At 40.3% G+C, this 27,332-nt stretch overlaps 1 protein-coding gene across 5 annotated transcripts in view; it reads right to left on the reverse strand.

The window, feature by feature from the left end:
* LOC149108715 (uncharacterized) overlaps window positions 1–27,332 on the reverse strand; it is a 68,004-nt gene that overhangs the window by 32,694 nt on the left and 7,978 nt on the right. For 3 of the 5 annotated variants that reach the window (XM_089293130.1, XM_089293129.1, XM_089293126.1), the window contains 6 exons: window positions 18,180–18,515; window positions 15,955–16,128; window positions 13,529–13,702; window positions 8,507–8,680; window positions 2,029–2,196; window positions 1–113 (listed from right to left, as the gene is read on the reverse strand). The exon at window positions 1–113 is cut by the window's left edge and continues 13 nt beyond it. In XM_089293130.1, coding sequence (XP_089149256.1) covers window positions 1–113; window positions 2,029–2,196; window positions 8,507–8,680; window positions 13,529–13,702; window positions 15,955–16,128; window positions 18,180–18,515 — 1,139 coding nt within the window. The remainder of the gene's footprint in view (window positions 114–2,028; window positions 2,197–8,506; window positions 8,681–13,528; window positions 13,703–15,954; window positions 16,129–18,179; window positions 18,516–27,332) is intronic. The other 2 variants (XM_089293127.1, XM_089293131.1) reach the window with 2 other exon arrangements.

Here is a 27,332-nt window from a genome sequence, read left to right on the forward strand (position 1 = left end):
AAGCTCCCTTTGAACGCCTGAAGCACGTGAACCTGCTTTAGCCGTACGCGCTGTAGTCTCAGGTGTTAACTCTGGTCTACCTTTCTCATTTGTCGTCTTGTCTGATGTGTCCTCTGTGAATGTGTATGAGGGGAGAATTATTACTGATATTTAAAATAGATCAGTGTTACATGTCAAAGCAAGTCTATAATGACATAAATACAATATCACATACTCAAATACACCTCAAACTTTAAAGGCTGGTTTTCACTATCGCATGAGTATAAGCAACCCTGAACGTAGACTTAGTAAGATGATGTTAAGTAGAGCCTTTTATAAGCAAATTTTCTTAACAAAAGGCGCTAATTATCAAAATCTTACTGCGTCTGCCGAGAGACAATTGTTTCTGTTGGCTGGCTTATGCTCATACCTTTATACCCGCAAAGACGCTATTGGAAACTTCAAAGGCTACCAAGTGTTGGGAAGAATGTATTGTTATAAACAATCGTCTTTCTCTTTGCACTTTTTCAAATTTTAGATGTGATCCGATTGGGCTCGATTGAAACAACATTTGATATAACAAAGGGGTGGAACTCAAGGATAAAGCTACTGAAGCTATAAGTTGAAGCTCATTAAATAGCTCGGTCATAAAGATGGTATAAACGTACGTGAATAGCTATACAAAGGATCTGGTGTTTTGCCAGCTACAAGTTGAGAGTTGCTCGGTTGTATTTTCGACCTTAATCTTGTAAGAACAGATGAACCGCTCGCTCAAAATCAAGCGTTTTACTGTCTTACACAATTACACCAAAACGTCCTGTTAATTATGATGTGTTACCCATAAACTTATACTTTTCAGCAGTTACCTTTTTCGAACTGGCTTTTTCATTATGTTCGCGTTATAATACTGCCACGATGTAAATTCGGTTTCTGCATGCCCAAGAAATGACGGCGTCTCAGAAAAAATTTCCTTGACTAATGATTTCGATTCCAATTATTTCTTTGGATATAAAGTAGTATTAAACTTCTCACTTTAACGAAACTGGGTGCGGCCTAAATTGACATTAAAATCTTGCAGCTTTGTGCGCGCTCATTAGTTGATCCAACAATTTTGAAGTTCGAAGTTATATGACGGCAATTTTTTTTTAAGTATTCTCGGGAACTGCGGAATTATGCAGTGATATTTCTTAAATTTCGAAATTTCATCTCCGAAATTTCTGTTCCTTTCAAGTTTACTCCAGAAATTGCATGTCTTGCTTTCTGACTGGCTCCCGTTTAACAGTGACTAACCGATGTTTTATCTTCGAATTTATAAATGGAAAATGAAATGGCGATGTGTTAACTTGACTACGAGCAGTCCCTCTTTTTCCTCAGTTCGCTGCGCGAGAAGCAAATTTACATAGAGCGCCGGAAACACTTCACGCGTGTAGACGAGTAAAATATACAGCGTAATCTTTTATTTATTAGCTTTTGTATATGTTTTATCACATACTAACTTTCCTACGGAGCAACCTTTATAAGACCCAACTTACGATCAGTAAGAATTCCGTTACACAATGTGCAGAGAGTTTTACCTTTTCGTTTCAAATTCAAATAAGTGAATCATTCAACATATCCACTGAACAGAGATGTTTCTTATGCAAGTAAAGATCGTATAGCATACGGCGTTGTTTAAGTCCAGACAAAGATCTGTTGGCTGCTGAAGCAATGAACTATACTATTGACCTGAAAAAGTTGGCAAATTTGAATAATAAAAAGAGTGTTTTGAAACTGCAAAAAGCTAGAAATATGACTACTGCATGCTGTGCAGCTGTTTTCATTCCCTATTCGGCCGTTTCTCTGCTTCTAGAATGTCCTTACCGTAGATGCCTATGTTTCCTGACCCGAGAACTGAGCGAGAAGAAGCGGAAAAATAAAATGGAATTCGAAAGCGGGCGTTGAGAAAGTCTAACATCAACCTTTTCCTTTAATTTGAGCATAGTCACGACTCTCTTATATAAACAAAAGTCGGCCGGAAGGTGCACGACTGAAAATACTGTTCCAGCTTACCTCCATCTTGCTTGATGAAAGGTTTCTTGTACGCCGTACACACAAGAATACCTACAACAGGCACATGATCCAGCAGTGCATTTTCGGTTTCCTTCTCGATTTCGAGAGGCTCTACCGAAACAACTGTGATGTCCCCTGTCATAGGACGTTCATCAGAAGGAACTGTATCTGAAACCATAAAGGCATCTTTAAATTTGACAAAAGATTGGCCACGTTGGTTTTCATCTCGATTGCATAACGCATATTATGGCATGGTTACTGCTTTTAGATTCAATAGTTCACTTGTGTTATAGTTAAAGTCCCCTCTAATGATAAACGAAGATAGCTCTTCCTTCTCAAAAACTTTACGTAAGAAGCAAGAGCTCGATTCTGTAAAGAAAAGGTAGTTTCTTATTTTTCACTTGTGTTACACGGTTTTGCAGATCAACCCTTGACATACAAAATTGTTTCTAAACGCACAAATTTAATTTTACTACGCCGGAGAAATTTGAACGCATCTTCATTTCTACGGTTAGGCCTATCGTCCACGCTAATCGGTCCGCATGAAAACGGAGCTTTTCAAAAACGCTCTTCAAACCGGAGGAATTCGTTCACAAATTTCTCCAGCGTAGAAACGGGGCCTGAAACCTCAATTTTAAAAAAATATGAAAGCACCATGCGCTCTATTTCACTGACGTGGCGAGCAGTCATGCACATTCATTGGATCAACAGAAAGTGTTTCCATAAGAAGAGTTCAGCTCCTACAGGATTGGTTAAGTACACCAACATGACCCCCATTTCATTGTTTTTGGCTACCAATACGGCTGCTGTGACGTCATGTGAAAACACTCTATGAGGTACAGGTAAAGTCTGTGTCGGGCAAAGTGGTCCATACCGCCGGAGCTTACTCACGTTTCCGGGCATGATGCGAAAAGGAGTATTTCTAGCTCTCTAGCATCCCGGAATGTCAGTCGACCATCTTAGGGTTACCCACAGCTCAATTACTTGGGTACGCACTTTTATTATTCAACTTTCATACACTGTACGAATTCCGATTTTCTGATTGGCTGATTTGCACCACGTGATACTGGGTTGTGACGATACCACCTCCTTGACGTCATTACCATGGTGTAATAGCCGTGGTGTTCATTCAACACACCAATGCCATTACACCATAGTGGTTTCAAGGCAGTGTTTCTTTGTGCAATGTATTAAATTTGAATAATTAAAATGTTAACGCACTCATTGCCCATTTGTTTAAAGTAAACACTCAAATTGCAGGAAAGCCATTAGTTTTGTTGGCTCTAAATCGCATATTTTTTTGTTCTGCATACAAAATGAAATGTTAAAGCATATTCAGTTCCTCTTTTTTTAAGGACGTTCGTGCAAAAGTTTCCAGTCAATAGACTTTTTTAAATTTTTGCTGCAGTCAGTTCATGGGATAGCTGTGTCAGAAATGCAAAAAAAAATTGGGGTCGCCGACTTCATTTCAGAGATAAAGCGTTTGGAAAAGTACCCGGATTTTGAAAAAATTGGCGCACACAATTCAGCATGGTCTACAGGGGTTCACAGTTAAAAATATCAAGGGTGAGTCAACGGAGGCAAACGATCTTAGTCATATTTTGTAGAAGTGGGTCTGTTGCGTAAATAATTACAACTGTTACCAACGTTTTCACAAAACTTAACCCTTCAAGAGGCATTGAAACCGTCGCACAGAGCTAAAAGGAACGGAATTCGATGGTGCATTTGGAAAAAAATTCAAACTTCTAGTCGATATATTTTCTTGATTTTTTTTTAAACATAGAAAATCGGTAGAGAAAATGATCCATCAAAAGAAAAATAGGGGTCACCAAACGTCCAAGATCGTTAAATCCAGGCGAAGCTGTAGCAATGGTCATCTGCCTTATCATTGTGCATTTTAGTAATTTTTAGCGCGCGCTCTCATGCATGACGAGGCGTGCGAATTTCCGTGCGCAGTGAGGACGGACAGAAACAATACACCGATTCCAGAAAAAAAACGGAAGTTGCACGCAAGCGAGGCTTAATAGCCCTCGAGCTTTCAAAATGGCGGACGAAATGCTGGGGAAGAACGAAAAAATTCGAATGTATGTAGGTTAGAGCTACTTGTCTGGAGCAAATGTGGTAAAGAAAAGGAAAAGAGTTGGACACAAGTGTTGTGCGGCTGCAAACTCTAATAATCGAAGCAAAAACCGACCTGATTTATCATTTCCACGACTGAGTTTCCTTCGGACAAGCTAGCCAGATAAACAAAGAAGAAAAAAGTGGGAAATACTTATGCAAAGGGGAGATGTCTATTTTATCTCGGTAGGAAATAATTTTTGTTTTTCCGAGCACTTCTTGCCAAGTGACTTTAAACTGAGTACACTTTTTGAAACTGGGAGCCGTACCCTCGGCTTTCCCTTGGGCAAAAGTTGATGAGGAATCTCTGTGTAGAGCAAAATATATGATGCATCTGAGTCTGGCATATGAATACCCATCAGCTTCAATCAACTTAGGAATTAATCAGTTTTCATGCCTCTGAGGTACACAAAAAAATTTTCCCAAAAACAATTTTGAATGTGGAAGGACATTAGTGATTTAAATACAGCCATTGATGAATTTTGAATATTTTTTACTCGCTTAATATTTCAGCAAGATCTGGCTTTTAGGTTTAATGTTTCAGAACTAGTAGTGTGAGATAAATTATTGCATGGGCCAATTTCCTGTACTTGATGTTGGGGAGCCAGCCCATGAATTATTTACCTGAAGTTTTCCTAGGCTGAATTTGAAAACATAAGGTGCAGAATAGACTGCAGACAGATAACAGGTCAGACACCCAAGACCTGGACATCCAAAAGTGAACTTTACTCTGAATAAGTCTGACAACACATTTTAAGGCCTAGTAGGAATTTTCCTTAATGTCGTAGATTTGATAGACAGCTTGTACTGGCAAGCAGGAAGGTTATAATCTTCATCCATTCTATGCAACCAAGTAAATCAGAACTGACTATAATTTTAATGCCAATTTTCTAAGGAAGACTGTTTTCGAACCATGAACCAGAACTGCAAATGTAAGAATACAAGCTGAAATGGCTATTAGGAGAATAAATGGATGGCATGTATTTGATGGTGTAACTCCACTAAGGTTGTGTAGAGTCGTTAATCAACCCTGGATAGTGAGCTATTTGCTTGTAAACTGGCAGAAAAAAAGTTATCTGATGTTTATTTGTCATTTGGTAGTGACTTTAAACAGAGTACATGATATTGTTCATCAGTGGTAATTAAATATTTGGTGATTTCCACCATACTGAAATTGTGCATTATGTGGCTTCATGTTCTATTTTCTGGCACAGGGTGTAACATAGAAGGACACATGGTAGAGCTGGTGTATAATTTTGCTAATAACATAAAAGGGCAATTGAATTTGACCTCATTGAGAATTTTCTACACTGTATGATCTTATAGATTCCCAATTGTTTTGAACTATTTTGAAATATTTATTCAAATATTCATCACCAGAGAAAAACTGGAAGTAGCTGAATTTTCTCATATTAGATGCTGGACAAAATTTTTGGACCTTTGATATACATTATTTATTCTGGCTTTAGCAATAATCACATCGTGTAAGGCCATCTCTAAGCATTAGGTAAGCCAATTCATATATAATATATTTATCATAAATTGTTCAATATTCTTTAGCATCTCCTTCCACCATTCTATGTCCAAGGCATTTTGCTCATTAAAAACTTGCAGTTACTTTCAATTTATAGGCAGGACATTCCAAAGTCTGTTCACAACAAAGAGTAGTTGTTGTACATTGTACATCATAAACTGAAGTTCATATGACTCTTGTTTACTTTTAAACCAGTGTCAAACATTTTGCATATTGATTTTGTAAGGCAATCTTTCAGGGTCTCACTATCCATAACAATGACATTCCTAGTTTAAATTATTTCATGGAGATTGCCCTTACTTGGGTCTGTAACCTCAGTCCAGCTGGGGGACCCTGGGGAGGCCCCCAAAATTTCCCTTTTCCCTTTTCCCTTCGTCGATCCCTGTTGATGCATTATTTCAGTGTACTTGTTCATTACTAGTTGCTAGTTTTCTAGGCCATCTTTCATGGCATGTGACTGATAGTCTTTGTTACACTGTAGTACACGTCACTGATAATTTTATTGGTGATTTGACTGATGAATCAGCTTTGTGATTGCGTCCTACCCTGTAACGCAATGATGCTGTCACTGTACCGAACCCTTGCTTATACCATTCTTGGCGAGTAGATCGTGGTCTTGTTTGATACTCTGATTAGCATCTTTTGAACTTTTAAAAGGATTTCCCTTTATTCTCTAACACCGATTGTTAATTTATGCAGAGAGATTGGATGTTCTCAAACTTGAGAAGACTGAAGTGGTCAGTGAAAAATGAATCAGCCGTAGGAAATTTCTTAAAGTGTTTTATTGCAATATTCCCGATATCCGACACAATTTTAAAATTTACTTCCGTATGTTCTTCCGATCTCTTGCTGTAGCTTTAGTAAAGCATTCTTCGGGTCAGGGTCGTAAACTTTTACAATTTTCATTTCATTCAGATTCTTTTTCCTAAACCGACCATGAACAAAGTTCTTTTAGGCAATAAAAATGGTGAGAACAGGTTGTTTTTGCGCATATTAGAGATCGAGGCAATCGAAGGATGGAAAACATACCCGTCTAAAAGTTCCTTTATTTTGCCCCTTTGATTTATACGGCGACTTTTAAGCCAGAATTTCGATTTGCTGTGTCAAGTTTTCAATGTTCTTCGCTCACACTGACGCCGGGAATATCATCAGAAGAGAGATTGGCCTTTCTTCTTCGTTCGCCATGTTGCTTTAATTACCGCGAGGGCTATTAAGCCTCGTTTCGGTGCAACTTCCGGTTTTTTCTGGAATCGGTGTATCAGCGCGAACGTCCTTAAAAAGAACGACCACTGGATCAATGAAATTTGGTACTGACCAAGATCCTGTATTGTGCGATTTTAAAACGAATGTAGTAAAGTGGCAATTTAACTTTGTGGAGTGCAATTTTGGTCTGAAATCATACGTGATTTCAAATAGAATTCTTGTTGCGCTCCCCGGGGGGGGGGATACTTTGGGAATTTCTGGGTGGGGATGTGCCGCCAGGACCCTGGAACCCTTAGCCTATACCAGAGCTAGTTCAGCTGAATTTTGCTAACCTATATTAGAGTAAACTCCCAAAATTCCCCCAGCTATCGACACTGTTGAGGCTGATTTGCGTAAATTTAAACTTGCCGGTTTGATTTTTTTATATTTTTGAGTGGCAATTCCTGGTTTCCTTACTCTAGATAAAATCTTCAACCAACCAGTTAGTTTTGTGAAAAATGACACCCTATTCTAGACCCAAACGCTTTGATTTATATACCCTATCCTAGAGTAAACCGCTTGAAAAACATACCCTTCACAGCGGCACATACCTATATAGCCCATATATGGCAGTGCGCCCCCCCCCGCCCCCCGGACTGCGCTCCATCCTCGCAGATCCAGTGGCTGGTTAGACGGACGTCTAGACGCGGTTCGCGGTAAGAAATATTGCAGAAAAATGTATGGAAAATTAGGAAAACTAACCGAGCGTCTTCTATCCAAGCTACATCCTTGAAACTTGGTGAATACAATCTTCTACCTAGTATTTTAGCGTTGCGATTCAAAATTGTGTAAAATTCAATTTTAGCACCGACTTGAGGTAAGCGACGGTGTTCGTACACACTGAAATGAAATGCGGCATATTCCCAGTGTCCAGTTAATTGCCAATGTTTTGTATCCCATCAATATGGGTTATTAACCACGCGTGAGATCAAGATGGCTGGATATTGGCCAAGTTCTTTTTCCTGCGTGTTCATGGACTGAGATGGAGTCAAGTCGATAAACACGCAGAAAAAGAACGAGGCCAATATCCAGCCATCTTAACCTCACGCTTGGTCAATAAAGGATCTATTGTATGGAAAAGTGTTATTTTACACGACAGATGTAACGAAGGTTGTCTCGGCTCAGGAAATCACAAAATGTGTTGAGAATGAAAACACATTTTGGTGCCAAAATTTATGTACCATCTCACGGAATTTCTAATACCCAACAGCGAAAATACTATTACTGTTGAACCAAAACAGTCAGCGCTAGCAGGTTCCATGTCGTATCCTGGGCTAATCCCCGCTCATAAAAACCAACGTTCCAAATAACGCTTATGACACTTGCAGAGATATGACTATCATGCCAAATTGCCCCCTATTATCCGCACAGTCGCGGGGCTGGGAGGCGAGGATTTACATTGGAAAGACAGTTTTGTTCACCTGTCTTGCAAGTAGGTATTATAGGAACTGCAATCTCCTGTTAGTTTTAGATAACTGCAGATTGGGAAATTTATCATAATCTCCTAGACACTTGAGGGTGTTGACTTCTGGCGCAGGCTAGCGTGGAAATATGTACACTACAGTAAATTATGACGCAGATTACCTCTGTCAGAGCCTTGCTTTAGAACGTGGGATGCCGAAACTTTTCTTGTCTGGCTGTGTGATTCTGTAGGTTGCGCCTGTGAAACGTTCCCGTGGTGACCATCCATGCGTTGTGTCTCCAACTTTGTCTCCACAATTTTAGCTCTGGGCATTTGATGGCTAGTTGAGTTCGATTCTGTAAAGAAAAGGTAGGTTTTTATTTTTTACTTCTGTTACACGTTTTTGCAGATCAACCCTTGACATACAAAATTGTTTCCAAACGAACACATTCAATTTTACTCGAAGAATTTTGAGGCTACGTCTACACTGCGCCGGAGAAATTTGAACGCATCTTTATTTCTACGGTTAGGCCTATCGTCCACACTAATCGGTCCGCACGAAAACGGAGCTTTTCAAAAACGCTCTTCAATCCGTAGCAATTCGTTCTCAAATTTCTCCAGCGTAGCGTGGTGGGGCCTTAAACCTCAATTTTAAAAAAATATATGAAAGCGCCATGCGCTCTATTTCACTGACGTGGCCAGCAGCCATGCACATTCATTGCAACAAAAGAAAGTGTTTCCATAAGAAAAGAGTTCAGCTCCTACAGGATTGGTTAGGTACACCAACATGGCCCCCATTTCATTGTTTTTGGCTACCAATATGGTTGCTGTGACGTTATGTGAAAACACTCTATGAGGTACAGGCAAAGTCTGTGTCGGGCAAAGTGGTCCATACCGCCGGAGCTTACTCAAGTTGTGGGTGTATTAACCAAGTAGGGGACTTATGTCCTATTGTTAAGCACCTGCACTTGTACGAATCTATAAATAAATAAATAAAAATAAAAGTTTCCTGGCATAATGCGACCAGGGGCCCGTTTCTCGAAAGCTCCGGGAACTTTTCGGGCCCGGAAAGCCATTTTTAACTAGTCTGTATCTAAAATCAGAAAGGTGTATACGCCTAAAACTTTTTGTATGAAGAGAACCTCTCTCGATATTAAGAATATGTGAATAAAACAGTTCTGTAATCATAAGGTCTGAGATTTTGCTAAGGCTTTCCTGGTGTGAAAAAGTTTCGGGACCTTCAAGAAAAGGGCCCCCGGAGTATTTCTAGCTCTCTAGCATCCCGGAATGTTAGTCAACCATTTCAGGGTTACCCCCAGCTTAATTTTGCCGGTACGCACTTATGTACCACACCTGGGTAGAGAGAGGCATTGTAAGGGGAGCAGGGATGGCGCAGTGGTGAGAGCCATATGTGAGTTGAGTTTGTTGTTGGTTCTCGCCTTGCTTCGAGGGTTTTTCTCCGGGTTCTCCGCTTTTCCTCCCTCCACAAAAACCAACACCTCCAAACTCCAATTCGATCAGCATAGAGGACGTGAACGAATTGGAATTTGGAGCTGTTGGTCGGAAAATAACTGATACGCGACTCGGACAATTTCTGCAACTTCCGAAAACACGCGTGACATTGGCCTCACGCAATTACTCATGCTTATTACATCCATTTTGAAATCAATGGTGATCTTGCAATCTGATTGGCTCTCAGCAGTGCAGTTTATTCACCAATCGCACTATTTTTGCCACTACTAAACAAAACAACGAATCCGATTTCAAGGTTTGTTTAAAGTAAACAATCAAATTGCAGGAAAGCGAGCACTTTTGTTTGTCCTAAATCGCATCTTTTTCTGTTGTGCGTAAAAGCCGACCACTGGATGAATAAAATATTGGTACTGACCAAAATCCCATATTGCGCGATTTCAAAATGAATTTAGTAAAGTGATAGTTGAACTTAGTGGAGTGCAATTTTGGTCTGGAATTATACGTGATTTCAAATAGAACTCTTGCTGCACGTTCGTTCGGCTTTGAAATCACGTGTATGATTTCAGACAAATTACACTCCACTAAGTTCAAAATTGTAAGACACGAGGTCGAATTGAACTAATCGCATCAAAAACAAATATTGAGATTAAGGTGTTTTGAGAACTTTGTTTCTACGAAAAAGTCAGTAGCGTTTTCCATAAGTTTCAAAAACTGTAGGGAACATGAGAAAGAGGATAACTGACGTGTGAATGGACGTAGGTGTCCAATTTCAGGTATCCAATTACAAAAAGTTGTTGCTGGATACCTGTAATAGGACCCCCGCGTGATTGCACGCCGATTACGTGACAAACATGCGCGCAGATCCATCGATGGAGTCGGAAACAATCGCGACCAAGATCGATTAAGATGCAAATGATAAAAACACACTTAAGGGCCCATTAACCGATCTTTTCGAGCCGTTGCTAAGGAAAATTTAGTCTCATATAACCTCATCATTTTTAGTTAGTTCAGAGTCATTTCCTGTGTTTCAACTTTTTCATGATCAGTAACACTAGTGATGACGTCATCAGGTCACGCCCATGCTCATGTGACTAATACACAAAAAATGCAAAGGCTCCCAGGCAAATTACTTTCTCGGGATCTTTTTCATTGATTTAATATTTTAATTTAAATCCTCATTAGGCTATGCATCGATTTTGTTTCATTTCTAAAAGGTCAGATTTTGAGAGCATTCCAAAATATTGAAAAATTCGTAATTTTCTGAAAAAAGTATGATTTCGAAAAAGGAATGCATAGCTATGTTGCCAACGTTGGCTTAATCGAAATTCGTCGAAAAAGGCTGGATTTGATGAAAAACCGCGCGCCACCAAAAACAACTGCGTAGAAAATTTATCACTTACATTAGTTATAAAAATTTACGACATACCTTTGATAAGTCCGCCGTGAATATTGTTTCCTAGCACCCATGTAGCCTGCGTAGCTTGGTGCTTTAAGCAATTTTTTTTAGTAATTTGAGCGCGAGAGCACAAAACGGCAAAGCCGCGAAAACGAGCGGCGAAGCCGCAAGGTTTCTCAGTTGTCTCTCTCCCGGGCTCCTTGCGGCTTCGCCGCTCGTTATCGCGGCTTAGCGCGCTCAGATTGCATAAAAACCGCCCAGCTACGCAGGCTAGCCCCCATGTTAAGGCTTGCAATTTAATCGGCTTCGTTAAATCTTTTTTCTGAAACTTTCCGTTGCACACGCCAAGCAACCACGAGGAATCGATGAAGAAAACCACTTCGTGTAAGAAGGGGTGGACCGGCCAGAAAAATATATTTTCTGGCCAGTCAGCGGGACGGAATTCGAGCACTTCGGTTGTCTGTTCTTGAAGTAAACTTTCGCCCGAAAACATCGCATCGTCCCGACTAGCTGTCCCTGGGTGTCCGAGGTTGTTCGACTTTGAAATCACGTATATGATTTCAGACAAATCACACTCCACCAAGGTGCACGTCACAAGGTCTAATTGAACTAATCGCATCAATAACAAATATCGACATTAAGGAGTTTTACGAGCTTTTTTCAACGAAAAAGTCAGTAGCGGTTTCCATAAGTTTTAAAAACTCATTTGTCGTCTCTTCTAATGTATCCCTGTGAATTTGTATGTAGAGAGAATTATTACTGATATTTAACATATATCAGTGTTATGTGTCACAAACAAGTCCATAATGAGATGAAGACATTATCACATACTCAAATACACCTCAAACTTGAAAGGCTGGTTTTCACTATCGCATAAGTACAAGAATGAGCAGTATATACGCAAACGCAGTGAGGTCATTTTAAGCAGCGCCTTTTGTTTGGAAATTGTCCTAACAATAGGGGCCTATTACCAAAAAATAAATCTTTCTGCATGTGTTGGCTGGCTTCTTCTTATACCTGCTAAGACGCTAATGATGGTGTTCGGAAGGATGTATTTTAGTATTAAAAATCGTCCCTCTCTTTGCACTTTTTCAAAGTTTAGATGTACTTCGATTGAAACTACATTTGACGTTAATACAAAGGGGTGGAATTGAACGATAAAGTTACTGAAGCTAAGTTGAACATGAGTCCATTAAATAGCCCGGCAACAAGTCCGAAATAGAGATGGTATGAACGTACGTGACAAGTTATACAAAGGATCTGGTGTTTTGCCAGCTACAAGTTTGAGAGTTGTCAGTTTTGAGTTGCTCGGTTGTATGTTCGACCTTGATCTTGTATTTAAAAAAAACCAGAGGAACTGCTCACTCAAAATGAGCGGCCGCGAAACGTTTTACTGTCTTAAAGGAGCTCAGTCACGGTTTGCACAGTTTGAAAAGTTTAGCTTACATTTTTCAAATTTATCGTTTGCAATCCGTGTCAATCTTCGTCATCCTTAACCACCCTTGTTCCTTTATGGTTTATTATTATCTCTTTGATGTTTTTCTATCTTAGTAAACAATTATTTTTAGGTTTCCTTTCATTTAAAGGGAATTTCGTACGTGGCCAAAAAAAAAGACAAAACACCGTGACTGAGCTCTTTTAATCAATTACACCAAAACACCCTGTAATGGGTTATCCAGATCAAGATGGCTGGATATTGGCCAAGTTCTTTTTCCTGCGTGTTTATGGACTGAGATGGAGTCAAGTCGATAAACACGCAGAAAAAGAACGAGGCCAATATCCAGCCATCTTAACCTCACGCTTGGTCAATAAAGGATCTATTGTATGGAAAAGTGTTATTTTACACGACAGATGTAACGAAGGTTGTCTCGGCTCAGGAAATCACAAAATGTGTTGAGAATGAAAACCCATTTTGGTGCCAAAATTTATGTACCATCTCACGGAATTTCTTATACCCAACAGCGAAAATACTATCACTATTGAACCAAAACAGTCAGCGCTAGCAGGTTCCATGTCGTATCCTGGGCTAATCCCCGCTCATAAAACCAACCTTCCAAATAACGCTTATGACACTTGCAGAGATATGACTATCATGCCAAATTGCCCCCTATTATCCGCACAGTCGCGGGGCTGGGAGGCGAGGATTTACATTGGAAAGACAGTTTTGTTCACCTGTCTTGCAAGTAGGTATTATAGGAACTGCAATCTCCTGTTAGTTTTAGATAACTGCAGATTGGGAAATTTATCATAATCTCCTAGACACTTGAGGGTGTTGACTTCTGGCGCAGGCTAGCGTGGAAATATGTACACTACAGTAAATTATGACGCAGATTACCTCTGTCAGAGCCTTGCTTTAGAACGTGGGATGCCGAAACTTTTCTTGTCTGGCTGTGTAATTCTGTAGGTTGCGCCTGTGAAACGTTCCCGTGGTGACCATCCATGCGTTGTGTCTCCAACTTTGTCTCCACAATTTTAGCTCTGGGCATTTGATGGCTAGTTGAGTTCGATTCTGTAAAGAAAAGGTAGGTTTTTATTTTTTACTCCTGTTACACGTTTTTGCAGATCAATCCTTGACATACAAAATTTTTTCTAACCGCACAAATTTAATTTTACTACGCCGGAGAAATTTGAACGCATCTTCATTTCTACGGTTAGGCCTATCGTCGACGCGAATCGGTCCGCACGAAAACGGAGCTTTTCAAAAACGCTCTTCAAACCGGAGGAATTCGTTCTCAAATTTCTCCAGCGTAGAGTGGAAAGGGCCTGAAACCTCAATTCAATAAAAAATGTGAAAGCGCCATGCGCTCTATTTCGCTGACGTGGCCAGCAGTCATGCACATTCATTGCAACAAAAGAAAGTGTTTAGATAAGACAAGAGTTCAGCTCCTACAGGATTGGTTTGGTACACTAACATGGCCCCCATTTCATTGTTTTGGGCTACCAATATGGCTGCTGTGACGTCATGTGAAAACACTCTGTGAGGTACAGGTAAAGTCTGTGTCGGGCAAAGTGGTCAATACCGCCGCAGCTTACTAAAGTTTCCTGGCGTGATGCGACCAGGAGTACCTCTAGCTCTTTAGCATCCCGGAATATCAGTCGACCATCTCAGGGCTACCCTCAGCTTAATTACTTCAATACGCACTTTTATTATTCAACTTTCATACACTGTACGAATTCCGATTTTCTGATTGGCTGATTTGTACCACGTGATACTGGGTTGTGACGAAACAACCTTTCTTACGTCATTATCGTGGTGTAATAGCCGTGGTGTAAATTCATCACACCACTGCCAATTACACCGTAGTGGTTTCAATGCAGTGTTTCTTTGTGCAATGTATTCAATTCGAATAATTAAAATGTTAACGCACTCATTGCTCGTGAATTGTCGGGATTTACCTTTACAAGTTCACTAACAATGAACCAGAAATTTCAATACCACACGAGGCTTTGCCGAGTGCGGTATTGAAAATTTCGAGTGCATTTTTAGTGAACGAGTACAGGTTAATCCCGATAATTCACGAGCAATGAGTGCGTTAACCTGTAAATGTACCACACCTGGGTAGAGAAAGGCACGGTAAGGGCGCAGTGATGAGAGTGCTCGCCTTCCACCAATGTCCATGGCCTCGGTACGATGCCGGCCCGAAGTCACAAGTGAGTTGAATTTGTTATTGGTTCTCGCCTCGCTCCGAGGGTTTTTCTCCGATTCCTTGCGACTAGGATATTGGAAGTGGACAAATTGGAATTTGGAGATTTTGGTCGGAAATTAATTAATACGCGACTCGGCAATTTCTGCGGCTTCCGAAAACACGCGGGATATTGGTGTCATACGATTGTCCATGCTTATTACATCTATTTTGACATCACTGGTGATCCTTGCAATCTGATTGGCCCTCAGCAGTGCGATTTATTCACTAATCGCACTATTTTTGCCGCTAAAACAAAACAACGTTTGTATAAAGTAAACAATCGAATTGCATGAAAGCCAGCACTGTTGTTTGCTCTAAATCGCATCTCTTCCTGTTCTACACACAAAATAAGATATAAGAGCATTTCCAGTTCGTCTTTAAAAAAACGGACCACTCAATCAATAAAATACTGGTACAAAATTGATGAAGTAAAGTGGTGATTGAACTCAGTGGAGTGCAACTTTGGTCAGAAATCATACGTGATTTCTAGTAGAACTCTTGCCGCGCGCTCCTTCGACTTTGAAATCACGTGTATAATTTCAGACAAATTAATTACACTCCACAAAGTTCAAAATTGTAAGACCCGAAGTAGAATTGAACTAATCGCATCCGGTAACAAATATCGAGAATAAGGTGTTTTGAGAACGTTGTTTTAACGAAAAAGTCTGTAACGTTTTCCATAAGTTTCAAAAATTGTAGGGAAAATGAGAAAGAGGATAATTTTAAGTAGGCAAGTAAGCTCAATTAGGGAATTGTGAGCTTTGTATTGTAATGTAAGTCATGTTTTGTTGTTATGGATAGGCAGCCTTCATATTCTTGAAAGCATTCGAGAAGTTTCGTTCGATCGATCGATGGTTCGGATAGAGAATTAGCCTATCAGCAATCCACTTTAAAATACGAGCGAGCAACCAATCAGCAGTTCCCTTATAATCGATGAAACTCACAATCCCGTTTAAGTTTAGATCACTGCAGATTGGGAAATTTATCATAATCTCCTAGACACTTGAGGGTGTTGACCTCTGGCTCAGGCTAGTATGGAAATATGTGCACTACAGTAAAATATGACGAAGATTACCTTTGTCAGAGCCTTGTTTTAGAACGGGGGATGCCGAAACTTTTCTTGTCTGGCTGTGTGATTCTGTAGCATGCGCCTGTGAAACGTTCCCATGGTGACCATCCATGCGTTGTGTCTCCAACTTTGTCTCCGCAATTTTAGCTCTGGGCGTTGGATCGCTAGTTGACTTCGATACTGTAAAGAAAAGGTAGGTTTTTATTTTTCACTTGTGTTACACGTTTTTGCAGATCAACCCTTGACATACAAAATTGTTTCCAAACGAACACATTCAATTTTACTCGAAGAATTTTGAGGCTACGTCTACACTGCGCCGGAGAAATTTGAACGCATCTTTATTTCTACGGTTAGGCCTATCGTCCACACTAATCGGTCCGCACGAAAACGGAGCTTTTCAAAAACGCTCTTCAATCCGTAGCAATTCGTTCTCAAATTTCTCCAGCGTAGTGTGGTGGGGCCTTAAACCTCAATTTAAAAAAAATATATGAAAGCGCCATGCGCTCTATTTCACTGACGTGGCCAGCAGCCATGCACATTCATTGCAACAAAAGAAAGTGTTTCCATAAGAAAAGAGTTCAGCTCCTACAGGATTGGTTAGGTACACAAACATGGCCCCCATTTCATTGTTTTTGGTTACCAATATGGTTGGTGTGACGTGATGTGAAAACACTCTATGAGGTACAGGCAAAGTCTGTGTCGGGCAAAGTGGTCAATACCGCCGGAGCTTACTCAAGTTGTGGGTGTATTAACCAAGTAGGGGACTTATGTCCTATTGTTAAGTACCTGCACTTGTACGGATCCATAAATAAATAAATGAAAATAAAAGTTTCCTGGCATAATGCGACCAGGGGCCCGTTTCTCGAAAGCTCCGGGAACTTTTCGGGCCCGGAAAGCCATTTTTAACTAGTCTGTATCTAAAATCAGAAAGGTGTATACGCCTAAAACGTTTTGTATGAAGAGAACCTCTTTCCATAATAAGAATATGTGAATAAAACAGTTCTGTAATCGTAAAGTCTGAGATTTTGCTACGGCTTTCCTGGTGTGAAAAAGTTTCGGGACCTTCAAGAAAAGGGCCCCCGGAGTATTTCTAGCTCTCTAGCATCCCGGAATGTTAGTCAACCATTTCAGGGTTACCCCCAGCTTAATTTTGCCGGTACGCACTTATGCACCACACCTGGGTAGAGAGAGGCATTGTAAGGGGAGCAGGGATGGCGCAGTGGTGAGAGCCATATGTGAGTTGAGTTTGTTGTTGGTTCTCGCCTTGCTTCGAGGGTTTTTCTCCGGGTTCTCCGCTTTTCCTCCCTCCACAAAACCAACACCTCCAAATTCCAATTCGATCAGCATAGAGGACGTGAACGAATTGGAATTTGGAGATTTTGGTCGGAAAATAATTGATACGCGACTCGGGCAATTTCTGCAACTTCCGAAAACACGCGTGATATTGGCCTCACGCGATTACCCATGCTTATTACATCCATTTTGAAATCACTGGTGATCTTGCAATCTGATTGGCTCTCAGCAGTGCAGTTTATTCACCAATCGCACTATTTTTGCCACTACTAAACAAAACAACGAATCCGATTTCAAGGTTTGTTTAAAGTAAACAATCAAATTGCAGGAAAGCGAGCACTTTTGTTTGTTCTAAATCGCATCTTTTTCTGTTCTGCGTAAAAACCGACCACTCGATGAATAAAATATTGGTACTGACCAAAATCCCATATTGCGCGATTTCAAAATGGATTTAGTAAAGTGATAGTTGAACTTAGTGGAGTGCAGTTTTGGTCTGGAATTATACGTGATTTCAAATAGAACTCTTGCTGCACGTTCGTTCCACTTTGAAATTACACTTCACTAAGTTCAAAATTGTAAGACACGAGGTCGAACTGAGCTAATCGCATCAATAACAAATATCGAGATTAAGGTGTTTTGAGAACTTTGTTTCAACGAAAAAGTAAGTAACGTTTTTCATAAGTTTCAAAAACTGTAGGGAACATGAGAAAGAGGATAACTGACGTGTGAATGGGCGTAGGTGTCCAATTTCAGGTATCCAATTACAAAAAGTTGTAGTTGGATACCTGTAATAGGACCCCCGCGTGATTGCACGCCGATTACGTGACAAACATGCGCGCGGATCCATCGATGGAGCCGGAAACAATCGCGACCAAGATCGATTAAGATGCAAATGATAAAAACACACTTAACATCTCCAAACTCCAGCTTCTTTTTACCTTTTAAAGCAAGCGAATCCACTTCAGCCGTACGCGCTGCAGTCTCGGGTGTTAACCCTGGTCTATCTTTCTCCTGGTCATTGACATTTGAATCAGAGACTCCTTTCTGGGTTTTTCTGGTGACCTTCCCTGCAGATGCTTTGTTGCCATATGTTTCTTTGTTGATCTTATGCCTCATATCTGGTTTTCCGTCTTTATTGTTCACGCCGAATTCTCGTCTGTTTTCTTTAAACCTCCGGTCAGGCTCTCCATTTTTCCTTAGGCCCCTAGGTTGAGAAACTTCTGGATTTCTTGGTTCAGTCCCCCGGAATTCTTCTTGTGGCTTTCTCTCGATATCTTTGGTTATTTATGAAAAGAGAAAATGATGTAACAACTCTTGAGTTCGTGAATACGATCCCATGATGTTACCATTTATATGAAACCTGTCAAGCAGTGCTATATGCATGGTACTTTTCATTTCTCTGTATTTTTTGAAAGGATATTTACTTTTGCCAAGTATTTACATTGGCCATGGTTTATAGGTGTCAAAAGGTATAACTCATTGAGTGCATGGGAAGCTGAAATAAATACTATCTGTACGGAAGACTGAAATTCCTATAAATTCAATATAGTAATACAGCTGAACAGTATATAGCCCTTTTTGGCTCTGTAACTGCCTTCCATGTCTTCGTCTTTGTCTTGCTTTCATACTCGTATGAAGGCTCCTTAATTTTCTTGCTTACAGTTCCCTTCCCGGCAGACAACCAAGTTTTTGAAGTCTCGAAAAACCCTGATATTATGATAAAATGCAGCTGGCCGATCGACCCCACGTTCGATGACATAGTTGCATGGTTCATACAACGGAGATTTGTACATCGTGGAAAGTTTCAGAAGTCGTTCAGCTATCGAGGAAAAATAATAAGTAACGTTATGTACTCGACTAGCTTCGCGCGCCACCAAAAACAACTGCGTAGAAAATTTATCACTTACATTAGTTATAAAAATTTACGATATACCTTTGATAAGTCCGCCGTGAATATTGTTTCCTAGCACCCATGTAGCCTGCGTAGCTTGGTGCTTTAAGCAACTTTTTTAGTAATTTGAGCGCGGGAGCACAAAACGGCAAAGCCGTGAAAACGAGCGGCGAAGCCGCAAGGTTTCTCAGTTGTCTCTCTCCCAGGCTCCTTGCGGCTTCGCCGCTCGTTATCGCGGCTTAGCGCGCTCAGATTGCATAAAAACCGCCCAGCTACGCAGGCTAGCCCCCATGTTACGGCTTGCAATTTAATCGGCTTCGTTAAATCTTTTTTCTGAAACTTCCCGTTGTACACGCCAAGCAACCACGAGGAATCGATGAAGAAAACCACTTCGTGTAAGAAGGGGTGGACCGGCCAGAAAAATATATTTTCTGGCCTATCAGCGGAACGGAATTCGAGCACTTCGGTTGTCTTCTCTTGATGTAAACTTTCGCCCGAAAACATCGCATCGTCCCGACTAGCTGCCCCTGGGTGTCCGAGGTTGTTCGACTTTGAAATCACGTATATGATTTCAGACAAATCACACTCCACCAAGGTGTACGTCACAAGGTCCAATTGAACTAATCGCATCAATAACAAATATCGACATTAAGGAGTTTTAAAAGCTTTTTTCAAGGAAAAAGTCAGTAGCGGTTTCCATAAGTTTTAAAAACTGTAGGGAACTTGAAGAAAGAAGCCATTAAAGTAGTAATTGACGTGCAATTGGCGTAGGTGTCCAACTACAGGTATCCATATTACAAAAAGTTGTAATTGGATAATCACGTGATCGCGCGCCGATTACGTGACAAACAGGTGCGCAGAGAACCAATCACGATCAAAACTTTTATAAATTTTTCGATTAACATGCAGATGACAAAAACACTCTTGCCATCTTCAGACAGCTTCCTTTGAGCGCCTGAAGCACCTGAACCCACTTCAGGCGTACGCGCTGTAGTCTCGGGTGTTAACCCTGGGTTATCTTTCTCATTTGTCGTCTTGTCCGATGTATCCCATGTAAATTTGTATGTAGAGAGAATTATTACTGATATTTAACATATATCAGTGTTACGTGTCATAAGCAAGTCCCTAATGAGATGAAGACATTATCACTTACTCAAATACACCTCAAACTTGAAAGGCTGGTTTTCACTATCGCATAAGCACAAGAACGAGCAACATATACGCAAACACAGTGAGGTCATTTTAAGCAGCGCCTTTTGTTTGGGAATTGTCCTACAATAGGAGGCTATTACCAAAACATAAATCTTACTGCATGTGTTGGTTGGCTTATGCTTATACCTGCTAAGACGCTAATGAACACTTCAAAGGCTTCCAAGGGTTCGGAAGAATGTATTAATATAAAAAAAATTGTCTCTCTCTTTGCACTTTTCTAAAGTTTAGATGTGAATGAATGAATGAAAGACTTTAGTGTCAATAGTATTTAAGTTAAAAAAACTAATTGGGGACACTATTTACACAATAAAAATATACCTTGGCTACATAAAGTTAAAACTGTTTACAATTTAATGAATAATGTATAAAATAAATAAATAAATAAATAAATAAATAAATAAATAAAATATATGAACTTATTTAATATAAAAAGCTTAAAAGATATCAAATACAAAATTTAAAATTTAAAGTGGCCTAGCAGCATATATCACAGTTCTTACAATTATCTATTAAGAGTGATGGATCTTTACTCTTAATAATGTTTTTAAAATTCTTAACATTAGGCTTCTCTTTATCAGTATGGTCTAATTTGTTCCAAAGATGGGGCCCAAAATATCGTGGAGAATGTTTTCTATAATGCACAGTGCGAAAACGTGGAAAATTAAAATCAGCGTTCCTCAGAATATACCGTCTCGGCGTGGTATTGAAAATTTCTGTTATATGAGTGGCCACAAGAGATTGGTCGGCGCAAGTCCGTTTTTACTTTTGCATGAAAATGGCGATGTTTTGAAACCGTTGTTGGTACAGACTTGGTAGACCTGCTCTTGTTAGTAGCTCACTGTAGGTCTCCGATTTGGTTTAAAAGACTGCCCTGAGTGCGCGCACTTGGATTCTTTCCATTTTCTTCTTATCGGATGATTTGCAAAAGTGCCATACAATATCACAATATGTTAGGTGGGGTAAAATATTAGACTTGTACAGCTGTAACTTTGCAGACCATGGTATTACATTACGTAGTCTCTTTAATACCCCAACCTTACAGCTCGTTTTCTTGCAAATATCACTGATGTGTTCACTAAATGTCAGTTTGTTATCAATGGTTGCACCGAGAATTTTGAGATAATCAGATGATTTGACTTCATGTCCATCATATTCCATCGTCAATGTATACCCAGGGGTTTTCCTGGAAGGTTGCGGATCAATGGTTTCTGAGGGTTGGCTTGTAGTAGGCTCTCCTTGTACCATTGTGACACTGCCTTTGTTTGTCTCCCTGAGAGTTTGGGCGGCCTTCTGTATATCATTATCATTAGTGTATATTTGATGATCATCAGCATATATAAATAGATTAGCAGACTGCCTCTAAGTTATTTTCTGCATAGAGCTGTTTCCTGCAACTAGACTTTGTCCGACATTACCTTTCTGTATCCAGATATGTTAACGGATACCAACTAACGGTAAAAAAAAAACCGTAACAAAAAAGGAAGGAGGTAATCAAATGTACTAGCGTTAGCTAGCTGACATTACTGTTCATGAAAAAGTAGGTACTGCGAGCATTAATCAAATAAAAGATCAAATTGCAGACTACAACTATACTTTTTACAGTGATCATCGCCCGGGGAGCTTCCATATAAAAAAGACGGGGGTAGCCCTAAGAAGTACCAAGATCCCTTTTTGTGGGCGCGACATGAAATGTTTTTCACCTCTAAGAGGCACCAATGTAATTCTGAGACAAAATTAAAAGTCAGTTGATTTTCAAATATCTCCTAATATCGCAAAAGTTCCCGCAGTGGACCTTTTGAGGTTGAATACCCTAAGTGGCAACAAAACCGCTTGCGAAGAGCACCTCCATCCTTTTCTATGTGGGAGTCTTCCCCCCACTCCAGAGGATCGTCGCTGCTGTATTTGGTAATAGGAAAAACCTATAGAACGGAATGGTTCGTTAAATATAAACTAGGAGAACTAAAGGCATGCTTAAAAATACTGGAATATCGGCATCAGCGGTGTCGTGTATATAGATTAACTCTGGACATTTCCGTTTACCACCGTGATTAAGTTTAAAACGTGATTCTATGATCACTAAGCAAGTAAACCGATGGTCAAAAAAATACAACTTCAGTGTAGAGCGCGTGATTTTAAAAGGATATGTAATATTTTCGTTACAAGTAAATAAGGAAAACAGTGATAGGTAGTCTTAATTATGTGGAACAGAAGTCACAAGCCTACACATGTTTGGAATTATAAATTGACGTTTCAACTAAGTTTCGTGATAATTACTGACAAATCTTAGTCTAGACGAACCTCTATAAGGCGCTTAATAGGGTTCGACTGTATGTAGATTAAATATTTCATAAGCACGTTTTCTGTGGCTGTTGATTGGAGGTTCCTGAATCGAAGAATCGAAGGGTCGCTCGGAGCTAGAGTATTTGGAGTATTTCTTTAGAGTTACTCATACCCAGAGTGTAGATATTTGATGTAAGTCGTTTCGTTGCCTTTTCTTTTCTTACAGTTCTATTGATTTTCATTTAGCTTGTCATTCTACGTTTTTTCTTTTTACTTCGCAATCGTCAATTCATTATTATTCTTTTACCGTTATTATTTCATTATTATTCGTTTACCATTATTATTCATATTCCATCGTCAATGCATACCGAGGGGTTCTCGTGGAAGGTTGCGGATCAATGGTAAGGATCTGGTACTTCTGAGGGTTGGCTTGTAGTAGGTTCTCCTTTTACCATTGTGACACTGCCTCTGTTTGTCTCCTGAGAGTTTGGGCGACCTTCTGCATATCATTATCATTGGTGTATATTTTATGATCATCAGCATAGATAAAGAGATTAGCAGACTGCCCGTGTAGTGAGAGATCGTTTTGGAACAAGTTGCAGAGTAGAGGCCCGAAGGAGGAGCCTTACGGACACCCCCTTTATTGTTCTTTCCATGCGCTGTGCGCTTCTTGTAGTTTGACTCTGTTTCTGCTACGCTCAAGAAAGGATCGCAAAAGATTCAGTGATGTTTCAGAAAAGCCGTATGCTTTAAGTTTCTGAATCATTAGTTCGGGGTGCAGCGAATCAAAAGTTTTGCTCATATCGGTGGATAGAACAGTCACGTACTCTTTATTATCGGCAGCCATTTTCCAGTCCTCTGTTAGCCTTATTAATGTAGTTTCGCAGCTGTGTGTTTTTCTGTAGGCGGACATTTTCTGGTATCGATGTGTATTCATGGTTTTCGTGATTTGCTTGTGTGGCTGCAGTTCAGCCAGCTTGTGTATCAGATTGTGTATCAAGTGCTAGGTAACCGCTCACTAGTCGTGCTTTCCGTCATTTTGTGTTTTCGCATCGCGAGGTGCTTAGATATAAACAAAATCGTTTTCTATCGGATCGTGTCATGTGTTACCGAAGACCTAAAAGGTGAGAAACAGTTTTTTGTATCTTTTGCGAATTGTTGTAAGTCTTTTTCTTGGCGATGTGTTAGTATTTAAGTTTATTTCTTTTCATTTCTATCATCCAGATTGTTATCTCGGGTAAACCGTACATTTGTGTAATTCGGTGTTAAGGAAGCAAATTGTGCCGAGCAGTACTCGCTACCTGTGAATAAACGTCGTTTTGGGTTTGAAACTCTTCTGGAAAAGTTACCTAGAAGCAGCCACAATAACAATCGTTAACACCGCCGAAATGTCCGGCAAGGATGATACGAGTTTCGGAGGAGGTCCGCACGTACCACCAGCAAGTAACAACGAGAAAGTTCTCGATAGTCCACATGAAGAAGATGTCAGGAGGCGTCCCAAGACGACGAAAGGTTACCATTACGTAATGGACTGTAATTTCGTGGCCAATCTGACTGGGAACATAGCAGCAGCTGATATTTTATTTGCAAGACTTCTGCCAATGGATGCGAAATAACAGTTGAGCACGGATGCAATAGAGGCTGGAGTGGTGTGTTCAACACCATCAACCACGATACATTGTGGGCTCGAGGATTTTGTCTTACGCGAAGACACCTCATTCATCGCCTGCCAGATCTTCCCTGAATCCCCTTTTGCCTCTAGAATCAAGTCACAATAATACCTGGATTTTGCTGCCTTGACTTCGCGATTGACCCTATTTCTTAGCTTCCTATAGCAAGCCCAGTGAAAAACTTGAAGGCACAGAGAAGTGAGCTGGTGAAGCGAATAAGAGCTACACTACTGCAAAGAGGTCAGTCAGTTGAACTTTCTAAATTTAAGAAAGGGTTAAGTGAGGCGCAAGTTATCTATGCCGAATTTAAAGGTATTCTTGGTGGAATTAAGGCATTTGTTATTCCTGGTGAAAGTTTGGACGAGATTAAAGGAGTCATACAAGAAACCGAACGAGAGTGATCCACACTAATTGGTCCGTACGAAAACGGAGCTTTTCAAAAACGCTCTTCAAACCGGAGGAATTCGTTCTCAAATTTCTCCAGCGTAGTGTGGATGGGGCCGGCCTGAAACTTCAATTCAATAAAAAAACATGAAAGCGCCATGCGCTCTATTTTACTCACCTGGCCAGCAGCCGTGCACATTTACTGGAACAAAAGAAAGTGTTTACATAAGAAAAGAGTTCAGCTCCTACAGGATTGGTTTGGTACACCAACATGGCCCCCATTTCATTGTTTTGGGCTACCATTATGGCTGCTGTGACGTCATGTGAAAACACTCTGTGAGGTGCAGGTAAAGTCTGTGTCGGGCAAAGTGGTCCATACCGCCGGAGCTTACTCACGTTTCCTGGCATGATGCGACCAGGAGTATCTCTAGCTCTTTAGCATCCCGGAATATCAGTCGACCATCTCAGGGTTACCCTCAGCTTGATTACTTCGGTACGCACTTTTATTATTCAACTTTCATACACTGTACGAATTCCGATTTTCTGATTGGCTGATTTGTACCACGTGATACTGGGTTGTGACGAAACAACCTCCTTGAAGTTATTATCGTGCCATTACACCATAGTGGTTTCAATGCAGTGTTTCTTTGTGCAATGTATTCAATTCGAATAATTAAAATGTTAACGCACTCATTGCCCATTTGTTTAAAGTAAACACTCAAATTGCAGGAAAGCCATTAGTTTTGTTGGCTCTAAATCGCCTATTTTTTTGTTCTGCATACAAAATGAAATGCTAAAGCATATTCAGTTCCTCTTTTTTTAAGGACGTTCGTGCAAAAGTTTCCAGTCAATAGACTTTTTTAAATTTTTGCTGCAGTCAGTTCATGGGATAGCTGTGTCAGAAATGCAAAAAAAAAATTGGGGTCGCCGACTTCATTTCAGAGATAAAGCGTTTGGAAAAGTACCCGGATTTTGAAAAATTGGCGCACACAATTCAGCATGGTCTACAGGGGTTCACAGTTAAAAATATCAAAGGTGAGTCAACGGAGGCAAACGATCTTATTCATATTTTGTAGAAGTGGGTCTGTTGCGTAAATAATTCCAACTGTTACCAACGTTTTCACAAAACTTAACCCTTCAAGAGGCATTGAAACCGTCGCACAGAGCTAAAAGGAACGGAATTCGATGGTGCATTTGGAAAAAAATTCAAACTTCTAGTCGATATATTTTCTTGATTTTTTTTTAGACAGAGAAAATCGGTAGAGAAAATGATCCATCAAAAGAAAAATAGGGGTCACCAAACGTCCAAGATCGTTAAATCCAGGCGAAGCTGTAGCAATGGTCATCTGCCTTATCATTGTGCATTTTAGTAATTTTTAGCGCGCGCTCTCATGCATGACAAGGCGTGCGAATTTCCGTGCGCAGTGAGGACGGGCAGAAACAATTAGCGCGAACGTCCTTAAAAAGAACGACCACTGGATCAATGAAATTTGGTACTGACCAAGATCCTGTATTGTGCGATTTTAAAATGAATGTAGTAAAGTGGCAATTTAACTTTGTGGAGTGCAATTTTGGTCTGAAATCATACGTGATTTCAAATAGAACTCTTGCTGCGCTCCCCGGGGGGGGGGGATACTTTGGGAATTTCTGGGTGGGGATGTGCCGCCAGGACCCTGGAACCCTTAGCCTATACCAGAGCTAGTTCAGCTGAATTTTGCTAACCTATATTAGAGTAAACTCCCCAAATCCCCCCAGCTATCGACACTGTTGAGGCTGATTTGCGTAAATTTAAACTTGCCGGTTTGATTTTTTTATATTTTTGAGTGGCAATTCCTGGTTTCCTTACTCTAGATAAAATCTTCAACCAACTAGTCAGTTTTGTGAAAAATGATACCCTATTCCAGACCCAAACGCTTTGATTTATATACCCTATCCTAGAGTAAACTGCTTGAAAAACATACCCTTCACAGCGGCACATACCTATATAGCCCATATATGGCAGTGCCCCCCCCCCCCTCCCCCCGGGCTGCGCTCCATCCTCGGAGATCCAGTGGCTGGTTAGACGGACGTCTAGACGCGGTTCGCGGTAAGAAATATTGCAGAAAAATGTATGGAAAATTATGAAAACTAACCGAGCGTCTTCTATCCAAGCTACATCCTTGAAACTTGGTGAATACAATCTTCTACCTAGTATTTTAGCGTTGCGATTCAAAATTGTGTAAAATTCAATTTTAGCACCGACTTGAGGTAAGCGACGGTGTTCGTACACACTGAAATGAAATGCGGCATATTCCCAGTGTCCAGTTAATTGCCAATGTTTTGTATCCCATCAATATGGGTTATTAACCACGCGTGAGATCAAGATGGCTGGATATTGGCCAAGTTCTTTTTCCTGCGTGTTCATGGACTGAGATGGAGTCAAGTCGATAAACACGCAGAAAAAGAACGAGGCCAATATCCAGCCATCTTAACCTCACGCTTGGTCAATAAAGGATCTATTGTATGGAAAAGTGTTATTTTACACGACAGATGTAACGAAGGTTGTCTCGGCTCAGGAAATCACAAAATGTGTTGAGAATGAAAACACATTTTGGTGCCAAAATTTATGTACCATCTCACGGAATTTCTTATACCCAACAGCGAAAATACTATCA

The sequence above is a fragment of the Orbicella faveolata genome, unplaced genomic scaffold (assembly GCF_042242905.1).
Source record: "Orbicella faveolata isolate gen_17 unplaced genomic scaffold, um_ofav_v1 contig_25, whole genome shotgun sequence".
NCBI classification, from domain to species: domain Eukaryota; kingdom Metazoa; phylum Cnidaria; class Anthozoa; order Scleractinia; family Merulinidae; genus Orbicella; species Orbicella faveolata.